The following is a 21,627-nucleotide window of genomic DNA, read 5'->3' on the forward strand; positions in this document are numbered from 1 at the left end:
AATCCTAAAATCATTGCTCATTCTCATCTCACAAAAGAATGGGGTCAGCAATGCCATTTCTCCTAAAGTTAACTCTAGTACATGGTCAGTTTTTAACAAGCATTTACTGAATGTTAAATACATGAAAAGCTCACTCAATTCAAGTGACACTTGGAGTTATTCAAACTTCCTTTATCTGTCTTTACCTGGGTTATGTCGGAAAGCTCTCTGGACTGGGAGTCACGGCTTCTGTGTATTTCAATAATGTGTATTTCAATATGCAAACAGCTGGGCAAGACTGTACTAAAAGATATAAAAAAGTACTCAGATGCTTCCACTTACATATGTAGATTCACTGTGAATTCAACTGCTAAAAAGGAAGACTAATACAGGTACAGTGGTACCTCGGTTTTCTAACGTAATCCGTTCCAGAAGACAGTTCGAGTTTTGAAATGTTCGAAAACAGCCGACAGCTAGGCCTCAGGATCTTGCACTCAGCGGAAGCCGAGTGACATGTTTGACTTCCAAGGCGTGTTCGAAAACTGAAGCATTTACTTCCGGTTTGTAAACCGAGATGTTCCTCAGTGGAGATGACCGAAAACCAAGGTACTGCTCTACATTGTATTGGCAACTTAAAAATCCATGAATGGTGGCCAACACATGGAAACAACTAAAGTGTCCTTTGCTAGATGATTGGATAAAGAAGATGTAGTATATATACACAATGGAATACTACTCTGCCATAAGAAAAGATGAAATACTGCCATTTGTGACAACATGGATAGATCTTGAGATTATCATGCTAAGCAAAATAAGTCAGAAAAAGTCAAGAACCATATGACTTTGCTCATATGTGGGATATAAAACTGAAAGCAACAAAGGAACAAGACAAACAAATAAAGAAACAAAAACCCATAGACACAGACAATAGTTTAGTGTTTACCAGAGGGCAAAGGGGAAGGCGCATGGTAGAAGAGGGTAAAGGGAGTCAAATATACAGTAATGGAAGGAGAACTGATTCTGGGTGGTGAGCACACAATGCGATATCTAGATGACGTATTACAGAATTGCACACCTGAAATCTATGTAATTTTACTGACCATTGTCACCCCAATAAATTTAGTTTAAAAAAAAAAACAAATCCATGAATGGTATTACTATTGGTGACATGATTTTCAAAAGTCATAACATTTGGCAAAATTCTGAAAAAAATACAGTATCATCTTCCCTCAAATTATACAATGGTTGCATTCCTGGAAATTCAGTGTATATATTAAAACTGTAAAAACATATTTTGTGCTTAGTTGTGTAATAATTAGGCCCAGTCAACTACACTAGGTTTTTCAACCTATATTAATGTCCTATAGGCCATTTGAAAGTCTACGAATACAGATTTCTAGTTCTCATTCCTTTTTCATATTTATCCAAAATATGAAATCTACAATGACTTCCTGGGCTCGCATCCTTTAAAGCTAATGATATTCAGTTTTTAGCCTTTGATTTTATTTCTAAAACTTGTCACCTAAGAACAGCAAGTGATTCCTAGAATGTATTTTCAAAACTGACACAAATGTTTTTTGTTTGTTTGTTTATTTGTTTGTTTGTTTTAATTACTAGAAGCATTGCTCTTCTTTAATAGCACCAAGGCACAAGAGCAAATTATCATTTTTTAAAAAATATTTACTGTGGTTCTTTGGTGATTTTCCTTAGCCTGGCCACAGCCTCAGGAGTACAAAATAAACTGAGCTGGAAGAAAAGAACTAACCAGGGCAAGACCATGGGAAAAGGGAGGAGGGCTAGGTTGCTAGGTTACCACTTGAGCCAAGAGGTCCCACACACAGGACAGGTCCCTCTATCTGCCCCACTAGTTTGAGGGGCCTCTCAAAGGAAGGGGGTCAAAAGGCAGGGAGGATGCCAGTCACTCATGCTAGGCACAAGTAAAGAAATGAGGTAGAAGCGCTAAGAAACAGACATCCCTGTATTTCTTAAAACATTCAAGTCTCCTTCATTAATTGGCTTCCCCCAAAAAGAAAGATTTCTTTATTAAGACATACCAGAGAGTGAAAAACCCACCACACATACACATTTGTAGGCTCACACAAAAGTGCAGAGATTTACATATTAAATTGCATTTAAGTCAGAAAATAGATTTAAAAATAAAATACTTTTTCTTTCCCCAAGGTAAAGTGATTTGGTCAGTAGGAAAAGGGGCCTTACAGGTAAAGGTAGGATGGTTAGGGCAGGAAGAATGGAATTTAGCTGCTAAAGAATTAAAACACACCTCCACCACTGAGGAAAAAGAGCAAAGGGGAGTGGATGCTCTCTGCTAGGGTAAGAAGGATCCCAGAGCCAAATGGTGATGAAGAAACAACCCCAAATAGCCAAATCCCACCAACCCCCAAAAAGAATGTCAGTCATTGAAAAGAGCAAACAATTTAAGGTCTATTCCTCTGGAAAGGACCAATTCTTCAATCTCCGCTCTGATCAGAACTCAGATGAAGGACAGTCCCGGCTGGTGCATGGTATGAATGGGTTAGATCTTTAGGCCAACATCTTAAATAAAGAAGACTTATGAAGGAAAATAAAGAATGCAGGGTGTATGAAAAAGCAGAAACCTAAATAATAATCATTTCACACTGAAGAGATTTCCAAGTTGACCCTTCACCTCAGAAAAAGAAAGCTTGTCTGATTGACCTAAGAGTTAGCATAAGAGTGATTGAGGTAAGTTGAGGGAGGAGAGACATCCACCCTAACCCAAGGGAGGAGATGGGCTGAGATAGGATAGGATGAAAACTGACTAAAAATGGATTTATCTGAGTGGCAGGTTTACTGGAAAAATCTAATAACTTCTGAACACTCCAGGCTTGACCTTATTTTAAACTAAAATGTAACTACAAGCACAAACTGAGAGAGCCAGAAAAAGAATGGTAGAGGCAGTTAGGAGAGGAATCCAAGTCAGTTAGAGTCTCTCTCTCTCTCTCTCTCTCTCTCTCTCTCTCTCTCTCTCTCTCTCTCTCGCTCTCATTGCTAAACTCAAATCCTGTTATAAGGAAAACAGGAAGACATAGAGAAAAATCTGGGAGCAGCCAAATTTCACTCATTCTGATTAACTGGGAAGAGTGAAATAAGAATTGGTAAGGAGCCTTGATTATAGACTACTTAAAAAGAAATATATACTTTTTAAGGTATATTACCTTTTCAAGGTATATATTTGTAAAAGATCACTAACAAAATATTTCGCAAGGAAGGCCCTGATGAGCCTGCTTTAATAACCAAGACTCATTTACAATTAACAGCCTCCAACTGCATAAACACAATATCCTAATAAAGAACTTTTCTCTTAAGTTAATATACCACTACCCCAACCCTCCTCATCTTGCTGACACTGTATATTGCCTTGAAAGCCCTTGCTTCATAGTCCAGAATAAGGTAAACTTCAGCCCAGAATGCAGTAGAGCTCAGTGGAGAGTTTAGGAGCTATCTCTCCAACCCAAGTGTCCCATGGAAAATGGAACTATGGGTAGTAACAAGCAATACATTCAACCCCAACCCCAACCCCACACATCCCCACACAGACACTCACACCCACATGGTGATCCTTGAAATGGAAGGGGGAAGGAGGAGGCAGGCAATTTGCATTAGACACAGTTTAATCACCTTCAAATAGATTAAAAGTTCTGGTTTACACTTCCCCCCTCCCCATTAAGTCATCCAGACAGGACCCTGGCTTAGAAAGAGAAAAACACAGGTGCTCTAGGAAATATAGCCACATATAATACATAAATCTTCTTCCCTGAAATAGAGCAGGTCCTGAGCAGAGTTGACTGAGGGACACAGCCCACCCACAGGGTGAAGTGACTCTGGGACTTTGCCGGTGGAAGTACTGGAAGAGTGAGGCTTGGAGGAAGCCCCCTGGTGTGGTTACCAAGCCCAAGGTGGGCCAAGGCCTTGGAGTGGGTTACCTGGGAGGGCAGCAGTACTGGGCTTCACTTCTCACTCAGCTGAGGCCTAATGGAAGTACTAGTGGTCGTTTTTGTTTCTTTTTTCTTTTTTTCTTTTTTGAGGGGACATAGGGGGAGAGGAGAGGAGAGCCTCTCTGTGCCTTGGTTTCCCCATTTGTGCATTCAAGGCCTTTGTAGGCCTCACACAGGGAGTCTGAGGGGGTAGTGTTTAAGTGAGCACTCAGGCTTCCTCTGATGAAAAGGAACCACCAAAGTGCAGACTTTTATTACTGCTATTCCTGCTCTTAATGGGAGCAAGAGTCAGAAGAAAACAAATTAAAAGGGGCAAATGAGAAAGGAGTAGAGATGAGACAGAGTGCAAGGGACTGTGACATTGGTATCTCATAAATTCTTATTGAGAATGGCATAGATATTAAAAAGTTTCTCGGTAGTCTATGAGAAATGTAAATTACTATCTATACTACAACTACTTACATATATCTAATTAGAAAAGAGTGGGGCTTGGGGTTTAGATAGTGGATGGGGGACAAAGGAGAAGCTACATGAATAAATACAACAAGTGGAAGCTACCTGACCCATTCCTAAAAGGATTTGCTGGCAATGTTGGCACTTTGTAGCCAGGACAATCCTCCAACCTCATTCTCCATCCTCTTCAATTCAGAAGGCCCCAAGAATCCAGATAGGATTCCCTGGCCAGAGGTCTCTGTGACTGCCTCTGGACTAATGCCATGCAGCAGGTGGAAAGGATTTGAGCCAGTCTCAAGAAACTTTAACCCCAGAATTGGACCAATCACCCCAAGCAGAAGAGCTGGGATCCGGAGAGAAGAAAGGAGAGTCCAAGGAGACTCCATGGCTGAGGCCGTGAAAAACCAGTGCCAGGGCCCAAGAAACCCATAGTTGTAGTTACCATAGGTCACTGACATCTTCTGTGACTGCCTTGAGACCAGGAAGGAAAAAAAAAACTTGCAGCATGAAAATGCCAATGTGCAATTTGGTGAACAAAGACCAAAGAAAAACCAGTAGAGTGGACAGCTTACTTGCTCTCTGTCTCAGGTTTCTCTTCTCCCCTTAAATCTCTTATAGCCCTAATTAAACACAAACAAAAGTCTCTTCCATAGATGGACTACTTGTCAGCTTCAGCCACCTCCTGTGGTGGCTCTGGGGGTTCCGGGGGTGGCATCTTTGCAGGAGTGCTGGTATCCTCTGGCATCTTGTTTGTGCTCAGATGTTCTGTTAGGGCCTGAGAGGAAAACATATCAAACTCAATACAAAGCTCACACTCAAAATCCACATGGAGATAATCAGTAGACACTGAGCTCTTCCTCTGAACCCATCACCACATCTATGCAACCACCGACACTAAACTCAGAACCAAGACCAGCCTATCATCATCTTCTCAGCAGAATGTAACTGGCATTTATTTGAGTTCTCGTCTTAACTGCTGTGGAGATATGCTTCCATTATTATTCATGATAATAATAATAGGACAACAAATAATTACACAGGCCCCTCTCATTTACAACAGAATGTTATAACATACTTGTCTAACAAGGTCTGATCCAGTGGTACTCAGTCTTGTTTCTGCTCTAACACACAGCTCACTAGAATAGTGATTCTAAACCAAAGAGGGTGGGGTGGCAAAATTTCGGGGTGATATATGTAGTTTGAAAATGTCTCCAAAATAATTCTAAAATACCACCCTTCCCCACATTCAACTGAGAATCAATAACCTAAATTGTTATGATTTAAGACCAGATTCATCAGAAAAATGATATTCAAAATGATAATAATATATAAAAATAGTTTTGCTGTACTTCAAAAAAGAAAATTCAAAATTTAGGAAATGCAAAGAAAAGAGCAATTATCTACCTTACAAAAAGCATTCACTTAAAGGTAGGATTCATTTACAATAACTTCAAAAAGAACAAAATAGTTATGAATAAATGTAACAAAAGAAGTGTAAAACTTATCCTCTGGAAATTAAAACCATTGTTGAAAGAAATTAAATAAGACCTAAATAAATGAAAAGACAGCCTATGTTAATGGCTTGGAAGACTTAACTTTCTTATGATGGCTATACTCCACAAGTTGATCCATCAATCCAATGTGTTCCCCACCAAAATTAAAGCTGACTTCTTTGCAAAAATTGAGAAGCTGATTCTAAGTTTCATGTGGAAATTCAAGGGACCCAGAATATCCATAACAATTAAATAAATAAATAAGAAAGTTGGAGGACTCACACTTCCAAATTTCAAAACTTACTATAACACCATAGTTACAAAGACAGTACAGCACTGGCATAAGAATAGACCTATTGATCAATAGAATAGAAACAAACTCTCACATTTATGGTCAATTGATTTTTGAGAAGGGTACCAAGACAATTCAAAGAAGAAAGAAGAGTCTTTTAAAAAATGGTGCTGAGACAACTGGATAGCTACATGCAAAAGAAAGAATTTGGACCCCCTACTACACCATATATAAAAATTAACTTAAAATGGATTGAAGACCTAAATGTAAGAGCTAAAACTATAAAACTTTTAGAAGAAAACAAGAGGCATAAATTTTTACAACCTTGGGTTAGGCAATGGTCTCTTAGATCTCACCACAAAAGCACAGCCACAACAATAAAAAAGACAAATTGGACTACATCAAAATTTAAACCTTTTAAAGGGCACCATAAAAAAAGTGAAAAGACGACTCACAGAATGGGAGAAAATATTTGCAAATCATATATCTGGTAAGGGTCTTGTATATAAAATATATAAAGAATTCTTACAACTCAACAATAAAAAATTGACAAAGGATCTTAACCGACACTTCTCCAAAGAAGATATATATATGACCAATATGCTTATGAAAAGATGTTCAACATCATAAGTAGTCATCAGAGAAATGCAAGTTAAAACCACAATGACTTAAAAAACCCACAATGATTACAACTAAACTACAGAACAACCATCATTAAGAATCACTTGAAGTCTAGCTGAACGGAAGTCCTATAACTAAGGATATATAGAAGAATCCACGTTGAGCCTGGCAGGAAGGATGGAGATGTGAAACGGGCTGGTCCCCCCACCCACTTATGGCTGTTAAAAATCAGGAGGTATATCTCGGCTGCAGAGGTCCCCCCTGAGGAGTGAGGGGGTCCCAGTCCCACACCAGGTTCCCCAGCCCAGGGTTCCACTGCCAGGAAGAGAAGTCCCCACAACTTGTAGCTGTGAAAACCAGAGGAAATTGTGACAGAGTGAGACAGAGGGCTGCTAGAGTCTCAGGCATTCCTCTTAAAGGGCCTGCACACGGACTTACTCAGTGCTGGACTCACTCACTCTGAGCTCCAACTCTGGGGCAGCACCTTGAAAGGCACCAGGGACATATGGGGAGGAACTGAATCATCTGGCTTCAGGGTGAGGGCTGGAAAGGCAGCTTTCTCCCAGACAGAAGTGCTAGCAGATGCCATTGTTTCTTTGGTGAGCCCTCCCCTCTCCCAGCATGCAGACAAAGGCAGCCACCACATCCGAGTCTTCATCAACCTGCCTAAAACTGTTGGCCCCACCCGGGTGATTCCCTGAGACCCCACCCCACACAACTTTCTGGCCCACCCAAGCCACTTCTAGTTGATTTTCCATACAAATAACCTGCTTTGGCTCATGCTGTGGACTTTCCAAAAATCTCTCAAAGATTCACAACCCCCAAATAAGCAGCATCTGGCCTCGGCATGCCCCCTACCTCTTGCTGAACATCCCCAAGTCTGGCACCAGTGGCAGCTAGCCTCAGTTTGCAGCTTAGCCTTTCCCAGGCACCTCCAAGCATAGTGTGGGTGGAAGACATCTGCAATCTGCCCCAGGAAGGGCACAGGCAGCAACTGAACTTGGCCTAGGGTAGGGCCCCTCCCAGGAGGCCCCAGGGCTAAGGACAGCACACCCAGTGACCGGCTTCCAACTGTGCTGGAGCACCACCTGGCTCCCTCTACAGGACACACCCAAACAGCAGATTGGGCACACCAGAGCCCTGCTAAAGTGAATCCCGCTCTGTAGGGTCAGCCCCTGCATAACAGCTCCTCCACTGTAGTCATGGCCAGTCCTCACAACCAATTTGCCTGAGGGTCAGCCCCTCCCATTGACAAACAAAAAGTAACCAAGGCTCAATCACAACAGTAGAGTACACACAACCCACAAAAGGGACACACCTGGAGCACCCACCCAGGTGACAAAGGAGACTGTACCACTAGGCCCCACAGGATACCTATTACATAAGGCCACTCTCCTACGACTGGGTGATACAGCAGCTCTTCCTAATAGATAGAAACAAACACAAGGAGGTAGCCAAAATGGGGAGACAAAGAAACATGCCCCAAATGAAATAACAGAAAAAGTTCCAGAGAAAGAACTAAATAATATGGAGACCAGCAATCTACCAGATGCAGAGTTCACAACACTGGTTATAAGGATGCTCAATGATCTCAATGAGAACTTCAACAAGATAGGAAACAACAAAACGGATATAGAAAACATGACAAAAAAAGTCAGAAATGAAGACTAAAATAACTGAAATGAAGAATAGATTAGAGGGAACCAATAGTAGATTAGACGAAGCAGAGGTTCAAATCAGCAAGTTAGAAGATAAGGTAGCAGAAAACACCCAATCAGAATAGCAAAAAAGAAAAAAGAATCCAAAAAAATCAGAATAGTTTAAGGGGCCTCTGGGATAATATCAAGCATACCAACATTCACATCATTGGGGTGCCAGACAGAAAAGAGAGAGAGCAAGGAATTGAAAACCTATTTGAAGAAATAATGACGGAAAACTTCCCTAACTTGGCAAAGAAAATAGACATAAAAGCCCAGGAAGCATAGATAGTCCCAAACAAGATCAACCCAAAGAGGCCCACACCAAGACACATCATAATTAAAATGCCAAAGGTTAAAGACAAAGAGAGAATCTTAAAAGCAGCAAGAGAAAAACAGTTACCTACAAGGGAGCTCCCTTAAGACTGTCAGCTGATTTCTCAACAGAAACTATGCAGGCCAGAAGAGACTGGCATGAAATATTCCAAATGATGACAAGCAAGGACCTATAACCAAGATTATTCTAGCCAGCAAAGCTATCATTTAGAATCAAAGGACAGATAAAAGCCTCCAAGACAAGAAAATGCTAAAAGAGTTCATCACCACCAAACCAATATTACAAGAAATGTTAACGAACTCCTTTAAGAAGATGGGGAGGGGGGGAAGAGATCAGAAATATCAATAATAAAATTGCAATAACTACGTATCTATCAGCATTTATTTTAAATGTAAATGGATTAAATGTTCAAATCAACAGACATAGAATGGCTGAATGGATAAGAAAACAAGACCCTTACATATACTGTCTACAAGAGACTCACTTCAGATCAAAAGACACACAGAGACTAAAAGTAAAGGGATGGAAAGAGATATTTCATGAAAATGGAAATGAAAAAATAAGGTTGGGTTAGTAACACTTATACCAGACAAAACAAATTTTAAAACAAAGGCTATAACAAGAGACAAAGAAGGAACCAGCAATTCCACTTCTAGGTATTTATCCAGAGACACCCAAAACACTAATTCAAAGGAACACGTGCATCCATATGTTCACTGCAACATTATTTACAATAGCCAAGATATGGAGGCAACCTGGGTGTCCGTCAGTGGATGAATGGATAAAGAGGTGGTACGTATATACAATGGAATACAGAATATTATTCAGCCATAAAAAAGTAATGAAATCTTTGAAACCTATGTAATTTTACTAACCATCGTCACCCCAATAAATTTAATAAAATAAAATTAAAAAAAAAAAATGAAATCTTGCCATCTGCAACATGGATGGACCTAGAGGGTATTATGCTGAGTGGAGCAAGTCAGACAAAGAAAGACAAATGCCATATGATTTCACTTATTGTTGAATATAAAGAACAAAACAGAAAGAAAAAAAAACAGAAAAAACCATAGATAAAGAAAACAAACTGATGGTTGCGGGATGGGTAGGAGGTTGGGGGGATGGGTGAAAATGGTGAAGGAGGTAAGAAGTACCAATTGATAGTTACAAAATACTCACAGGGATGTAAAATACAGCATAGGGAATATAGTCAATAATATTGTAATAACTATGTATAGTGCCAGGTGGGTACCAGGTTAATCGGTGGGGTGGGGGACAGGGGAAATCACTTCCTAAATTACATAAATGTCTAATCACTATGTTGTACACCTGAAACTAATATATTATTGTATGTCAACTGTAATTGAAAAATTAAAAATATATATATTTAAAAAACACAATGAGAAACCACTTCACACACACTAGAATGACTAAAATCAAAATGTCAGATAATAAGTGATGCCAAGGATATGGTGAAATTTGAACCTTCATACACTACTGGTGGGGAAGAAAAATGGTGCAGTTGCACCACTTTGGAAAACAATCCAGCAGTTCCTCAAAAGGCATATAAGTCCATGCAAAAACTTGTACATGAATATTTATAGCAGCATTATTCATAATAACCAAAAGGTGGAAACAACCCAAATATCCACTGATTGATGAATGGATAAATAAAATGTGGTCTATTCATATAATGGAATATTATTTGGCCATATAAAAGAATGAAGTACTGTTACATGCCACAACATGGATGAACCTTGAAAATACTATGCTAAATGAAAGAAGCTAGTCACAAAAGACCACATATTGTATGATTCCATTTATATGATGTGTATAGATGAGGCAAATCTATAACGAAAAAAGTAAATTACTAGTTGCCAAGGGATGGGGCTGGGGGAACTGATGGGAAAGGGTGAGTAACTGCTAAAAGGTACAGACTTTTTTGCAGGGGAAAATGCAATGATTTAAAATTGATTATTGGGATGATTGAACAACTCTGTGAATACACTACAATCTAGTGAATCATACATTTTAAACAGGGATTTTATGGTATGTGAATTATATTTCAATAAAGCTATTACAAAAAAAAGTAATTTCAGATAATAAAATTTTAAGAACATACTTTGTAAAGTATATCGTGAGCAGGACAGCTGGGCGAGTTCCTACATCTACATATTCCAGTGAGGAAGCCTCTTTCTACCAAGGTAACCACACCACTAACTCCAACCCACTCCCCAACCCCTATCTTTGCTCCCATAGCATTTTATGCTTCCCTCATCAAGGTACTTTGCACGACATCAAGCTATAGCCTGTTTTCTGGTCTCTTGTCCCTATCAGACAATGAGCTCCTTGAGAGCAGGGACATCATTTGCCTTGTTCATTGGCATATCCCACACCTAGTACAGTGGCTGGCACAAAATGTCAAAGAAATGACTAGATCTTAATCTACCTCAAGGACACAAAGATCTGTGGCCATGTCAGGGCAGAAGCAGAGACAGGGAAGCTGGAGCGATTGGACATGAAATTGCATAATTTTATCTCTAAGGCATAAATTTAGCCTACATCCTCTATCATCAACTCAGCCTTCAAGTCTTAAAGTTAGGAACACTTACTGGGCTCTGTGGCAAGAGGCTGCTACTGGTCTCTTGAGTACTGGGAGGTCGACTTCCACTTTCCTCCAGTGGCAAAATACCCCTTCGATCCAGGACACTGAAGATAAGACAGTTAATAAAGCACTTTACATTCACCCCTCCACGCACCCACCCACTCACTGAATCTTGCTGTGTGTACTGGAAAACATAAACCTGTCCTTTGGCAGTCTAGCCTGATCCTAGCACATGCCTCCTGTCTTCCATTCACTTTGTCTTCCACAAACCAGGGAATACTTCATTAACCAGGGAACAAACAAATGAAATAAGAATGAAAGGTCATCCCTTCAACAAGTCTGTGGTCTATGGTCCATGCAGCACCAAGAGACAATCCCTGGGGAGATCTATTTGACACCAAGAGGCCACATTCAGAAGAAGGCATCAGACTAGGTAACAGGGATCAGGTTGAGTTGCTCATCCCAAGAATCCCAGGCACCTTCTAGTCCCCTGAGTACCTGGGAGGCAAGGGGCCACAAAGCACTTCACAGCAGTTCTTCACAATGTTGCCATGGCTGTAGGGATTCTGGACACGATTCTTGCCTGTCCATGAGCCTTTGATCTGCAAAATAAAATCTAAGGCTTACTTTAAAGATTATGTTGAAGATGAAAAAATTCTGGAGATGGATGGTGATGATGGTTGCAGAACAACATGAATGTACTTAATGCCATTGAATTATACTTAAAAAATGGTTAACACAGTACATTTTATATAATATGTATCTTACCACAATAGGAAAACAAAATACATGCATAGAGCCATGGAAAAATGTTCATAGTAGAGTGAAAAAGGCCGATAACTGAATGATATGTATTATTTTCACTTAAAAAATACAAAATATATAGTCACATAAACAAACATGGGAACAAGTCTAAAGTCTAGAAGAGAATATATATCATACCATTAACAATGATGATGTTTAGGAGGTAAAGTTACAGGGACTTATTTACTATTTTTTGTTCATCTGTATTTTCTGATTTTCTACAATGAACGTGGATTAAGTGATAACTTTTAAAAAGCAAGAATTTATTCAGTGCACCTGTCCCTGTCCATTCAAAATCCAGAGGCACCAACTAGCCTTTAAACACTTATGAACAGCTAAAGACCTTGTACCCACCCAACCATTCAACCTCTTCCTAATTCTCTACAGGCATTCAGCTCCAAACAAAGCAGTCTGCTTTCTCTTTCGCGCATCAGATTTAGCAATCTCCCACACCAGGTTTCTGCCTCCCTCGACCTCCCAGGCCCTGGACACTCAGTTCTCTAGCAGGTAATGAGAGAGCAGGCTTTTGGGCGAAGACTATGTGATCAGGAGAAGGGAAAGTTGACTCACGTCTTCATTGGTTGTCTGGTTGAGAGCCACGAGGAAAGTATGAAATCCAGTCAGTCCCACGACGGACCAGAGAGTGAAGAAGCAAATGAGTACTTCTAGAACAGTGAAGTGATGTTAAGGAATGTTGAAGATGCCACACCAGGGGGCTTGATGCCTCAGCTCATACTCATGGCACCAGTCACATCATCTTTACCTCTTGGAACATATATCACAAATGGCCAAGTATCCACATATAACAACAGATGAATTCTAAACTCGCTGAGCATATCCCTTATGAAAGGTAAAGGACTCCTGTTTATTCACTATTAGGAGCTCTCTAATATCGCTAGTGTATCTAATTATCTGTTTATTCATCACTAGTTCTTTGAAGAGGACATTTAGGAGGGGGCCATCACTGTCAATGGGAAATCCATCAAAAAATAAACTTTACAAATGAAAAATTGGTGGGAAAAACAGGATGTGGTTTATATAAATCCCATCTGAATCTCCTTTTCAGAAATGCACCTGCTGTTCAAAATAAGCCTTAGCCTTAACAGGAAAGTGGGACTTCCAGCAAATGACTTAAGAGATGTATTGAGGCAAAGATAGCCCACTAAAAAAGGCAGGGCTGAGCATAGGATCAGAATGATGTAGGAGGGAGACAGTAGAGAATAGGGTATAGGAAAGACCTCCCTTTACATACTGGCCACCTTCCATTCTGGTTGCTAACACTAAAACTAGATTTTCTTATTTTTTCTTTTTTTTTCTTTCTTATTTTAGACTTTGGCACTCTCTGACATCTGAAAAATGAGATGATGGAAAAACTGCAGAGAAAAAGCATGCTGGAAAATAATTTAAGAGGGATTCATAGGGACATACTGCCAGGGGAGGATATGTTCCAGGAGTTTCTTTCAACGTCTCTAGGAAGCCAATTTTCAAAGATTCTGTGAAATTGTGAGGGGGAGTAAAGAGAAAAATTAGTGACTTTAGTAAAAAATGCACACTTATCCTAGTACTTACTCACTTCCTTTCTTCCCTATCCCTTGTTATGAGCTGGCAAGAAATAAGCCCTCACTCAGACAAGGGACTCTCACCTCCAAGCCAGTAAGTTTCCTGAACAAAGGGTTCACATCTCCAGTGCGGGACCCAGCAGCACTGGACTAGAGAGTCAGGCAGAAGCCAAGCATTTGCCTCCCCTCCCCCTTCCCTAGCCCCCAACTATGGGCATGGAGAGGGATTCTCATTCACAGATGAAAGAAATCAGAAATATCTAAGAAAAATCCTCTCCTCATCAATCCATGCCCTCTCTTGTTCAAAATCCTGAGACCTTATCTCTTCCCAGAAAGCTGTCTTGATTAAGACCACTCCTGTAACTCCACATCCCATCCTCCCTTATTTGTTATCTGCTGATGTGTGTGTGTGCGTGCGCGCGCGTGCGCGCGCACGCACGCACATACACATGGGTGTGTATTTTCTATCTCCCAAAGTAAACCATGAGCTACTAAAAGGCATTTCTCTAGTATAACCCCTTCTACCACCTGGCACAGGGTAGGTCTTACAAGGCAGAAGAAGGGAGGATACAGACAGCCAAAATACATCCCCAACTTTTGGGATCACCTCAGAAATGCCCAGTACTCTGGGTACAAACCAGTTATTATGGCCACAGTCCCCAACAGAAGGCCAAGTGAAAAGGCCAACACACTTAGTAAATACTGATTGATGTGAGCTGAGGTTTGGCGCCCTGCTCAAGATCAGACAGTAGTGCTCATTTCTAACTGGTCCTAAGGTGCCTTCGCAATGGTAAAGTCCCACCAGGAAACCCAACTATTCCCCTAAGTTGTCCTCAAGTCCTCTCCCAACCTGCCCCCCACCCACAACTCCAAAAACAGGCACTGCCCTGCATACTCACTGAGGGCCACATAGACGATGTTGAAGGCGAAGACATAGATGGTGAGGAGGGAGAGAGAAAGGATGAAGAGGTAGAAGTAGCGGTAGTTCCTCTTTCCAACACAATTCCCCACCCAGGGGCAGTGATGGTCGAAGCGCTCTGTGGAAGAAAGACAGAGTCTAGTGCCAAAGCCTCCAAAACACAGTGCAACCCCACCATCCACATAATAACTAATTCAAAGACCCCAGGATCATTGCCTATTTCAATTGTAAAAAACTGGTTTCTGTCTTTCAGAATGTTTTCATAGCCATCTCATTTGATCCCCACAATCACCCTGGAAGTTGAGCAAAAGAAGATATTCTTTTCCCCATTTTACAGATAAGGCACTGAGGGGTTGAGTGATCTGTTTCACTGCCAGTTAACAGCAGAGACCTTGCTTTTCCAAAGAAAAATCTTAGTAGGTGGGCCTACGAAGTTGAGAAAGAATGAATAGATGAAAATTGCCAAGGAAATTTTCAACCATGAGTAAAATGTGGTTTTCTTAACCTCCAGTTAGTAAAAGACTATAAAACTACAATACTTAAAATGGTGTGGCACAGCTTCATGGAATGGAAAGTGCCCAGAAACAGACTACAATATATTATAAAAACTTACTGTCTAATAAAGGCAGCATTACAAAACCAGTACGGAAAGGAAGTATTTGTCCATAAACAACTCTGAGACAATTGGCTATTTGGTTAAAGTCAGATTATTTGGTTAAAGTTAGATTGGCTATTTGGTTAAAGAAAATAAAGTTAGATTTTTTTCCCCTCACACTATCAAAATTAACTCCAGATGAATTATAGAGTTAAATGGAAAACCAAAGTGAAACCATAAAATAACCATAAATAATAGATGGACACTTATCCCCCATATAGAGAAGGACTTTATGAACATAAAAGTAATGAGGTGGGGGAACACTGATCGGGGGCAGATGGGTGGCTCCGTTGGTAAGAGCACAAGCTCTGGGCAATGAGGCTGCTGGTTGGAGTCCCACATGGGCCAGTGAGCTGCACCCTCCACAACTAGAATGAAGTCAATGAGCAGCCGCGCAGCTCCCGGGTGGCCAGATGGCTCAGTTGATTGGAGCGCAGGCTCTGAAGCACAAGGTTGCCAGTTCAACTCCTTGACTCCTGGACTCCCACAAGCGATGGTGGGCTCCGCCCCCCGCAACTAAGATTGAACACGGCACCTTGAGCTGAGCTGCTGCTGAGCTTCCAGATGGCTCAGTTGGTTGGAGTACGTCCTCTCAACCACAAGGTTGTCTAACAACGGCAATGGACCTGGAGCTGAGCTGCGCCCTCCACAACTAAGATTGAAAGGACAACAACTTGACTTGGAAAAAGTCCCGGAAGTACACACTGTTCCCCAATAAAGTCCTGTTCCCCTTCCCCAATAAAAAATCTTTAAAAAAAACACACAGATGACAAAAATAGATTTGATTCCATAAACTTTAAAAATATTTTACATGTTAAAAATACTATAAAGAAAATTAAAAAGAAAAAAAAAACACAACAGGAATGTGTGTAAATTTTGTACCTTAGTAAATGGAAAGTCCTTACAAATCAATAACAAAATACTTCTTCAAGAAAATAGTCAAAAGGCCAAAAACAGTTAATAAATACCAGATAAATATATATTTAAATGTTCTCATATTCAGTAATAATTCTGTGCAACACTAGTACAACAATAAGACACTTTGCCTATCAAAATAAGAACATGAAAAGTAATATCCAATGCCAGTGAAGAGGGTAAAATGGACACGCTAATATACTGTTTGTGGGAGTATAAACTGAGAGAACCAGTCTGGAAAGCAATTTAGCAGTATGTAGCAAGCGCCTTAATAATGCTCATGCCCCTTTAGCAGAATAAATCCATTTCAGTAATTTCTCATAAGGAAATAGAGATATGCACAGAAATTTAAGCAATAATTTTTATTATATTTTTGTTGTGGTAAAATATATGTAACATACAATTTGCTATTTTAACCATATTTTAAGTGTACAATTAAGTGGCATTAAATACATTCACAATGTTGTGCAACCATCACCACTATCTATTTCCAAAAACTTTCATCACCCCCAAAGAGAAACTTTACCTATTAAACAGTAACTCTCCATTTTCCCCTTCTCCCAGCCCTTGGTAACCTCTAATTTTCTTTCTATCTTTATGAATTCACCTACTTTAGGTATTTCATATAAGAGGAATCATACAATATGTGACCTTTTGTATCTGGCTTCTTTCAGTTAGCATTATGTTTTCAAAGTTCATCTATGTTGCAGCATGTATCAATACTTAATTCCTCCTCAAGGCTGAATAATGTTCCATTGTATGCATATACCACATTTTGTGTATCCATTCATCTAGTGATGGACACTTGGGTTGTGAACAATGTTATGGACACTGATGTACAAAAATGTCTGAATGTCTCTCTGTTTTCAATTCTCTTTGGTATTATTATGAACAGAATTTTCACCCCAAAATTTATATGTTGAAGCCCTAACCCCGAACATGACTATACTTGGAGATAGAGCTTCTAAGGAGATAACTAAGGTTAAATGAGGCCATAAGGGTGGGGCCCTAATCCTATAAGACTGGTGTCCTCATAAGAAGAGGATGAGACACCAGGAGTGCACAAGCACAGAAAAAAAGGCCAGGGAGGACACCGCAAGAAGGTGGCCTCTTGCAAGCCAGAGAGAGAGGCCTCACCAGAAATCAACCCTGTCAACACCTTGATCTTGGACTTCTAAACTCCAGAACTGTGAGAAAATTAACTTCTGTTATTTAAGCCACCTAGTCTGTGGTATTTTGTTATGGCAGCCCAAGCAGGATAATACAGGTATATATATACCCAGGAGTGGAACTGCTGAGTCATATGATAATTCTGTGCCTAACTTTTTGAGGAACTGCCAAACTGTTTTCCACAGTGTAACCATTTTACATCCCCACCAGAAATGTATAAAGGTTCTAATTTAACCACATCCATAAATTTAATAATTTTGATTGCAGCATTATAATAATGAATAAAATGTAATTGTGAATAAGATCTGATAGGAGACTGCCTAAATAAACTAGAGTATAGCCAGATGATGGATTATGCAGTCATTAAAATAATATATTCAAAAAACATGTATTAAAGATGTATTAAAAATGCTCAGGATATAATGTTAAGTGAAAAAGGCAGGATTGAAAAATCATGTGTGATCTAATTTTGCAAACAAGAGTAAGACTGGAAGGAAATACAGCAAAATGGAGAGTGAGTTAGGGATTAAGTTTTATTTATTTACACTTTCTGTACTTCCCATGTTTTTTACAATGAACATACATTATTTTAATGAACAAAAAAAGTACAAAGAATAAAATATATAATTTCTAAAGAACAATGAGCTGTGTAGTGATCAAAAAATAAGGCTGTAAGAATGGTACATCTCCCAGTTAAAGGGCTACAATTTATCTTTTCAGAAAAAGGAAAGATGTAGATAAAAATGACATGTTCGAGTCTTACTCTAAGAAAACCTGCCATATAAAAACATTGGAAATGCAGATTTATAGAAATATAGTTTACTGTATTTTAAATCACACTTTTTTTTCTGATAATACAAGCAATAAATGCTCATTATAGAAAACTTGAAAAATATTTTTTAAAAGATTTTATTGGGGAAGGGGAACAGGACTTTATTGGGGAACAGTGTGTACTTCCAGGACTTTTTTCCAAGTCAAGTTGTTGTCCTTTCAATCTTAGTTGTGGAGGGTGTCGTTCAGCTTCAAGTTGTTGTCCTTTCAGTCTTAGTTGTGGAGGGTGCAGCTCAGCTCCAGGTTCAGTTGCTGTTGCTAGTTGCAGGGGGCGCAGCCCACCATCCCATGTGGGAGTCGAGGAATCGAACCGGCATCCTTGTGGTTGAGAGGATGCGCTCCAACCAACTGAGCCATCCAGGAACTCAGCGGCAGCTCAGCTCAAGGTGCCGTGTTCAATTTTAGTTGCAGGGGGCGCTGCCCACCATCCCTTGCGGGAGTCAAGGAATTGAACTGGCAATCTTGTGGTTGAGAGCCTACTGGCCCATGTGGGAATCGAACCAGCAGCCTTCGGAGTGAGGAGCATGGAGCTCTAACCGCCTGAGCCACCGGACCGGCCGAAAAATATTTTTTTTAAATGAAGGAAACAAAATCACTCAAAATCCCACAACCTATAAATAACAAACTATAAGCATTCTGGAGTATTTTCTTGCATATCTCTTTATACAAACTTACATTTTTAAAATGTGTAACTGAAGTCACACTATACATGTAGCGTATCTTCTGTTTTATTTCATTTTGCTTTCTGGTGTGAGGTTTTTCCATAAAAGTCTATCATCCCACAATTTATTCGACCATTTATCTACTGGTGGACAATTAGGTTTATAAATTTTTATTATTATTATTATTATTATTATTATTATTATAATCCTGAGGTAAATATTTCCATACCTAAATCTTTTACCACATTCCTAATTATTTTCTTAGGATAAATCCCTAGAAAGGGAATCACTGGCATCAAAGGGTATGCATGTTTTAACGCTTTTATGAATCTTAGTAGGTTGCTTCCCAATTTTTTGTTTTCCAATTTGCCCTCCTACCCATGTAAGACTAAGCATTATCAGGTTCTCCTTGCTTATTTTCTAGATTTAAAAGATCCTGTTTTAATTTTCATTTCGTTGATTTTTAATAGGGATAAACTTTTTAAAAAAAATTTTATTAGGGAAGGGGAACAGGACTTTATTGGGGAACAGTGTGTACTTCCAGGTCTTTTTTCCAAGTCAAGTTGTTGTCCTTTCAATCTTAGTTGTGGAGGGTGCCGTTCAGCTTCAAGTTGTTGTCCTTTCAGTCTTAGTTGTGGAGGGCGCAGCTCAGCTCCAGGTCCAGTTGCCGTTTTCTAGTTGCAGGGGGCACAGCCCACCATCCCTTGCGGGAGTCGAACTGGCATCCTTGTGGTTGAGAGGATGCGCTCCAACCAACTGAGCCATCCAGGAGCTCAGCGGCAACTCAGCTCAAGGTGCCATGTTCAATCTTAGCTGCAGGTGGCGCTGCCCACCATCCCTTGCGGGACTTGAGGAGTTGAACTGGCAGCCTTGTGGTTGAGAGCCCACTGGCCCATATGGGAATCGAACCGGCAGCCTTCGGAGTTAGGAGCATGGAGCTTTAATCGCCTGAGCCACCGGGCTGTCCCGGGATAAACTTTTTTCATGTTAACTAGCAAATTGTATTTCCTGTTTTATGAACTGTCTGAAGTGTCATTTCTACTGAAATGTTAGTGCTTCTTTTTTAAAAAATGAATTTGTATTAGTTCTTTATATTTAAGAATATTAACACGTTGCATACGGTGGGGTTTAAATCCCTCATACCCCTCTGTTCCGGCAGGTTTTTAAAAGAAACTACTTTAAAATGCACTCTTCTCTTTAAAGCGTAAATGCTTCTATGTCATTTATTATTTTTCTATGGAATTTTTTAGGATTTACTCACCTATGATATTAGTAATCCCTCCTGGTGTGATACTGCAGAAAGCAGCTTCCTTTGTGCAGTGGGACACGGCAAAAATTGCATATGTACCGAGTTTCACTTCTCACTTTTTTGATGCGCACACTTTACACACCCGTGTGTGATTTTTTTTTTCTCTTCCCACTATGGGCTCCAGATGATGCATAGCCAAACCTCCCGAGAGCCTGGCCGGATTGTCTTCCTTGGGGGCCCGCTGCGTAGGCACTTTCACAGCTGGTTCCCTATCGCCACTCATCTCACCTCCCTGTCTTGGCCTCTCACTGCTCTCTGCCCAATCTTTTGAAATTCTCGTTATCCGTCCTTAACGCATGGCTCAGAAAAAAACAAAGATTCTCGTGATCCGTACGCAACGTGTTAATAAGGAGAGGGAATTCCTTATGAAAACCTTCACATCACACCTTCTTGAAATATCAAGTTTCCTGGTTCATTTCACATCAGTTTCAATTTATAAAAATCCTATCTACATACAGCCTTTTACCATATAAAATAAGATACATCTCAACCTTTGCCTAAAGTATTGGCTAATAAGAAGAAAGCAATGTACTCAGGCCTGTTCCATGGCAAACATAAAGAATGCTGGGAGTATGCCTATTGATACTATAAGGAATTGCATATATGCCTACCAATAGACATATTTACTCCCTGTTTCTGATCTTTCCCATGGTTCAGCACACACTAGGAAGTGATTACAATTAAGCCACATACATGCAAATAGAAGCACAGACCCGTGCATTATGCACACATATGCCCTCCATCCTTGCAGCAGCAGCGGAGAAAGAAGAAATGAGGGTTTTGGAATCAGACCTGTTTCAGCTTCATCTCTTACTAATTTTATGAACCTACACAAAGGTGCTTCACTTGAGTCTTCATCTGTAAAATGGGGTAATGCCTATCTCATAGGGTTCTTACAAGTCTTAAATGAGAGAAAGGGAAAGTACTTTGCACAGTGCCTAGTATATAGTAGGAACTCAACAAATGCTAGCAACTTTCTTTGGACCACTACGTCTTACATAGCCCTTCCTTCCCCGATGCTGCCCTCCAGTGGACTAGGGTTCTCCTCCCACTATGTAAGGAGGATTCTACTTGAAACAAGTCTAGTAGAGGAAAATCTAGATTTGAAAAACAAGTCAATTATTTCCTCATTTACCAAAGAGGTGTTTGTGTGTGTGTGTGTGTGTGTGTGTGTGTGTGTGTGTGTGTGTTTAATTTTAGACTGGAAGACATTTAAATTCCAATTTAATCTACAGAAGTACAGTTGATTTACAGTTATTCAAACGCTTACTTCCTATCTAAATCTATCTTCCCACTCCTACTGAGTTTTCCTGAGAAAAATCACCCTGACCCTCTTCTTCGACTCAGCCTTT

The 21,627-nt window shown here is 40.0% G+C and overlaps 1 protein-coding gene across 2 annotated transcripts in view; it reads right to left on the reverse strand.

The window, feature by feature from the left end:
• Positions 1-3,611: 3,611 nt before the first annotated feature.
• The window catches only part of ZDHHC9 (zDHHC palmitoyltransferase 9), a 57,701-nt gene continuing 39,685 nt past the window's right edge, over positions 3,612-21,627 (reverse strand). Inside the window, exons 5-10 of one of the 2 annotated variants that reach the window (XM_019717012.2) lie at positions 14,714-14,851; positions 13,700-13,748; positions 12,826-12,928; positions 11,950-12,053; positions 11,459-11,555; positions 3,612-5,181 (exon numbers count right to left, since the gene is read on the reverse strand). In XM_019717012.2, coding sequence (XP_019572571.1) covers positions 5,065-5,181; positions 11,459-11,555; positions 11,950-12,053; positions 12,826-12,928; positions 13,700-13,748; positions 14,714-14,851 — 608 coding nt within the window. In that variant the 3' untranslated portion in view covers positions 3,612-5,064. The remainder of the gene's footprint in view (positions 5,182-11,458; positions 11,556-11,949; positions 12,054-12,825; positions 12,929-13,699; positions 13,749-14,713; positions 14,852-21,627) is intronic. The other variant, XM_074323204.1, reaches the window with a different exon arrangement.

The sequence above is a fragment of the Rhinolophus sinicus genome, chromosome 18 (genome assembly GCF_057876585.1).
Source record: "Rhinolophus sinicus isolate RSI-liver-muscle chromosome 18, RSI-T2T, whole genome shotgun sequence".
NCBI classification, from domain to species: domain Eukaryota; kingdom Metazoa; phylum Chordata; class Mammalia; order Chiroptera; family Rhinolophidae; genus Rhinolophus; species Rhinolophus sinicus.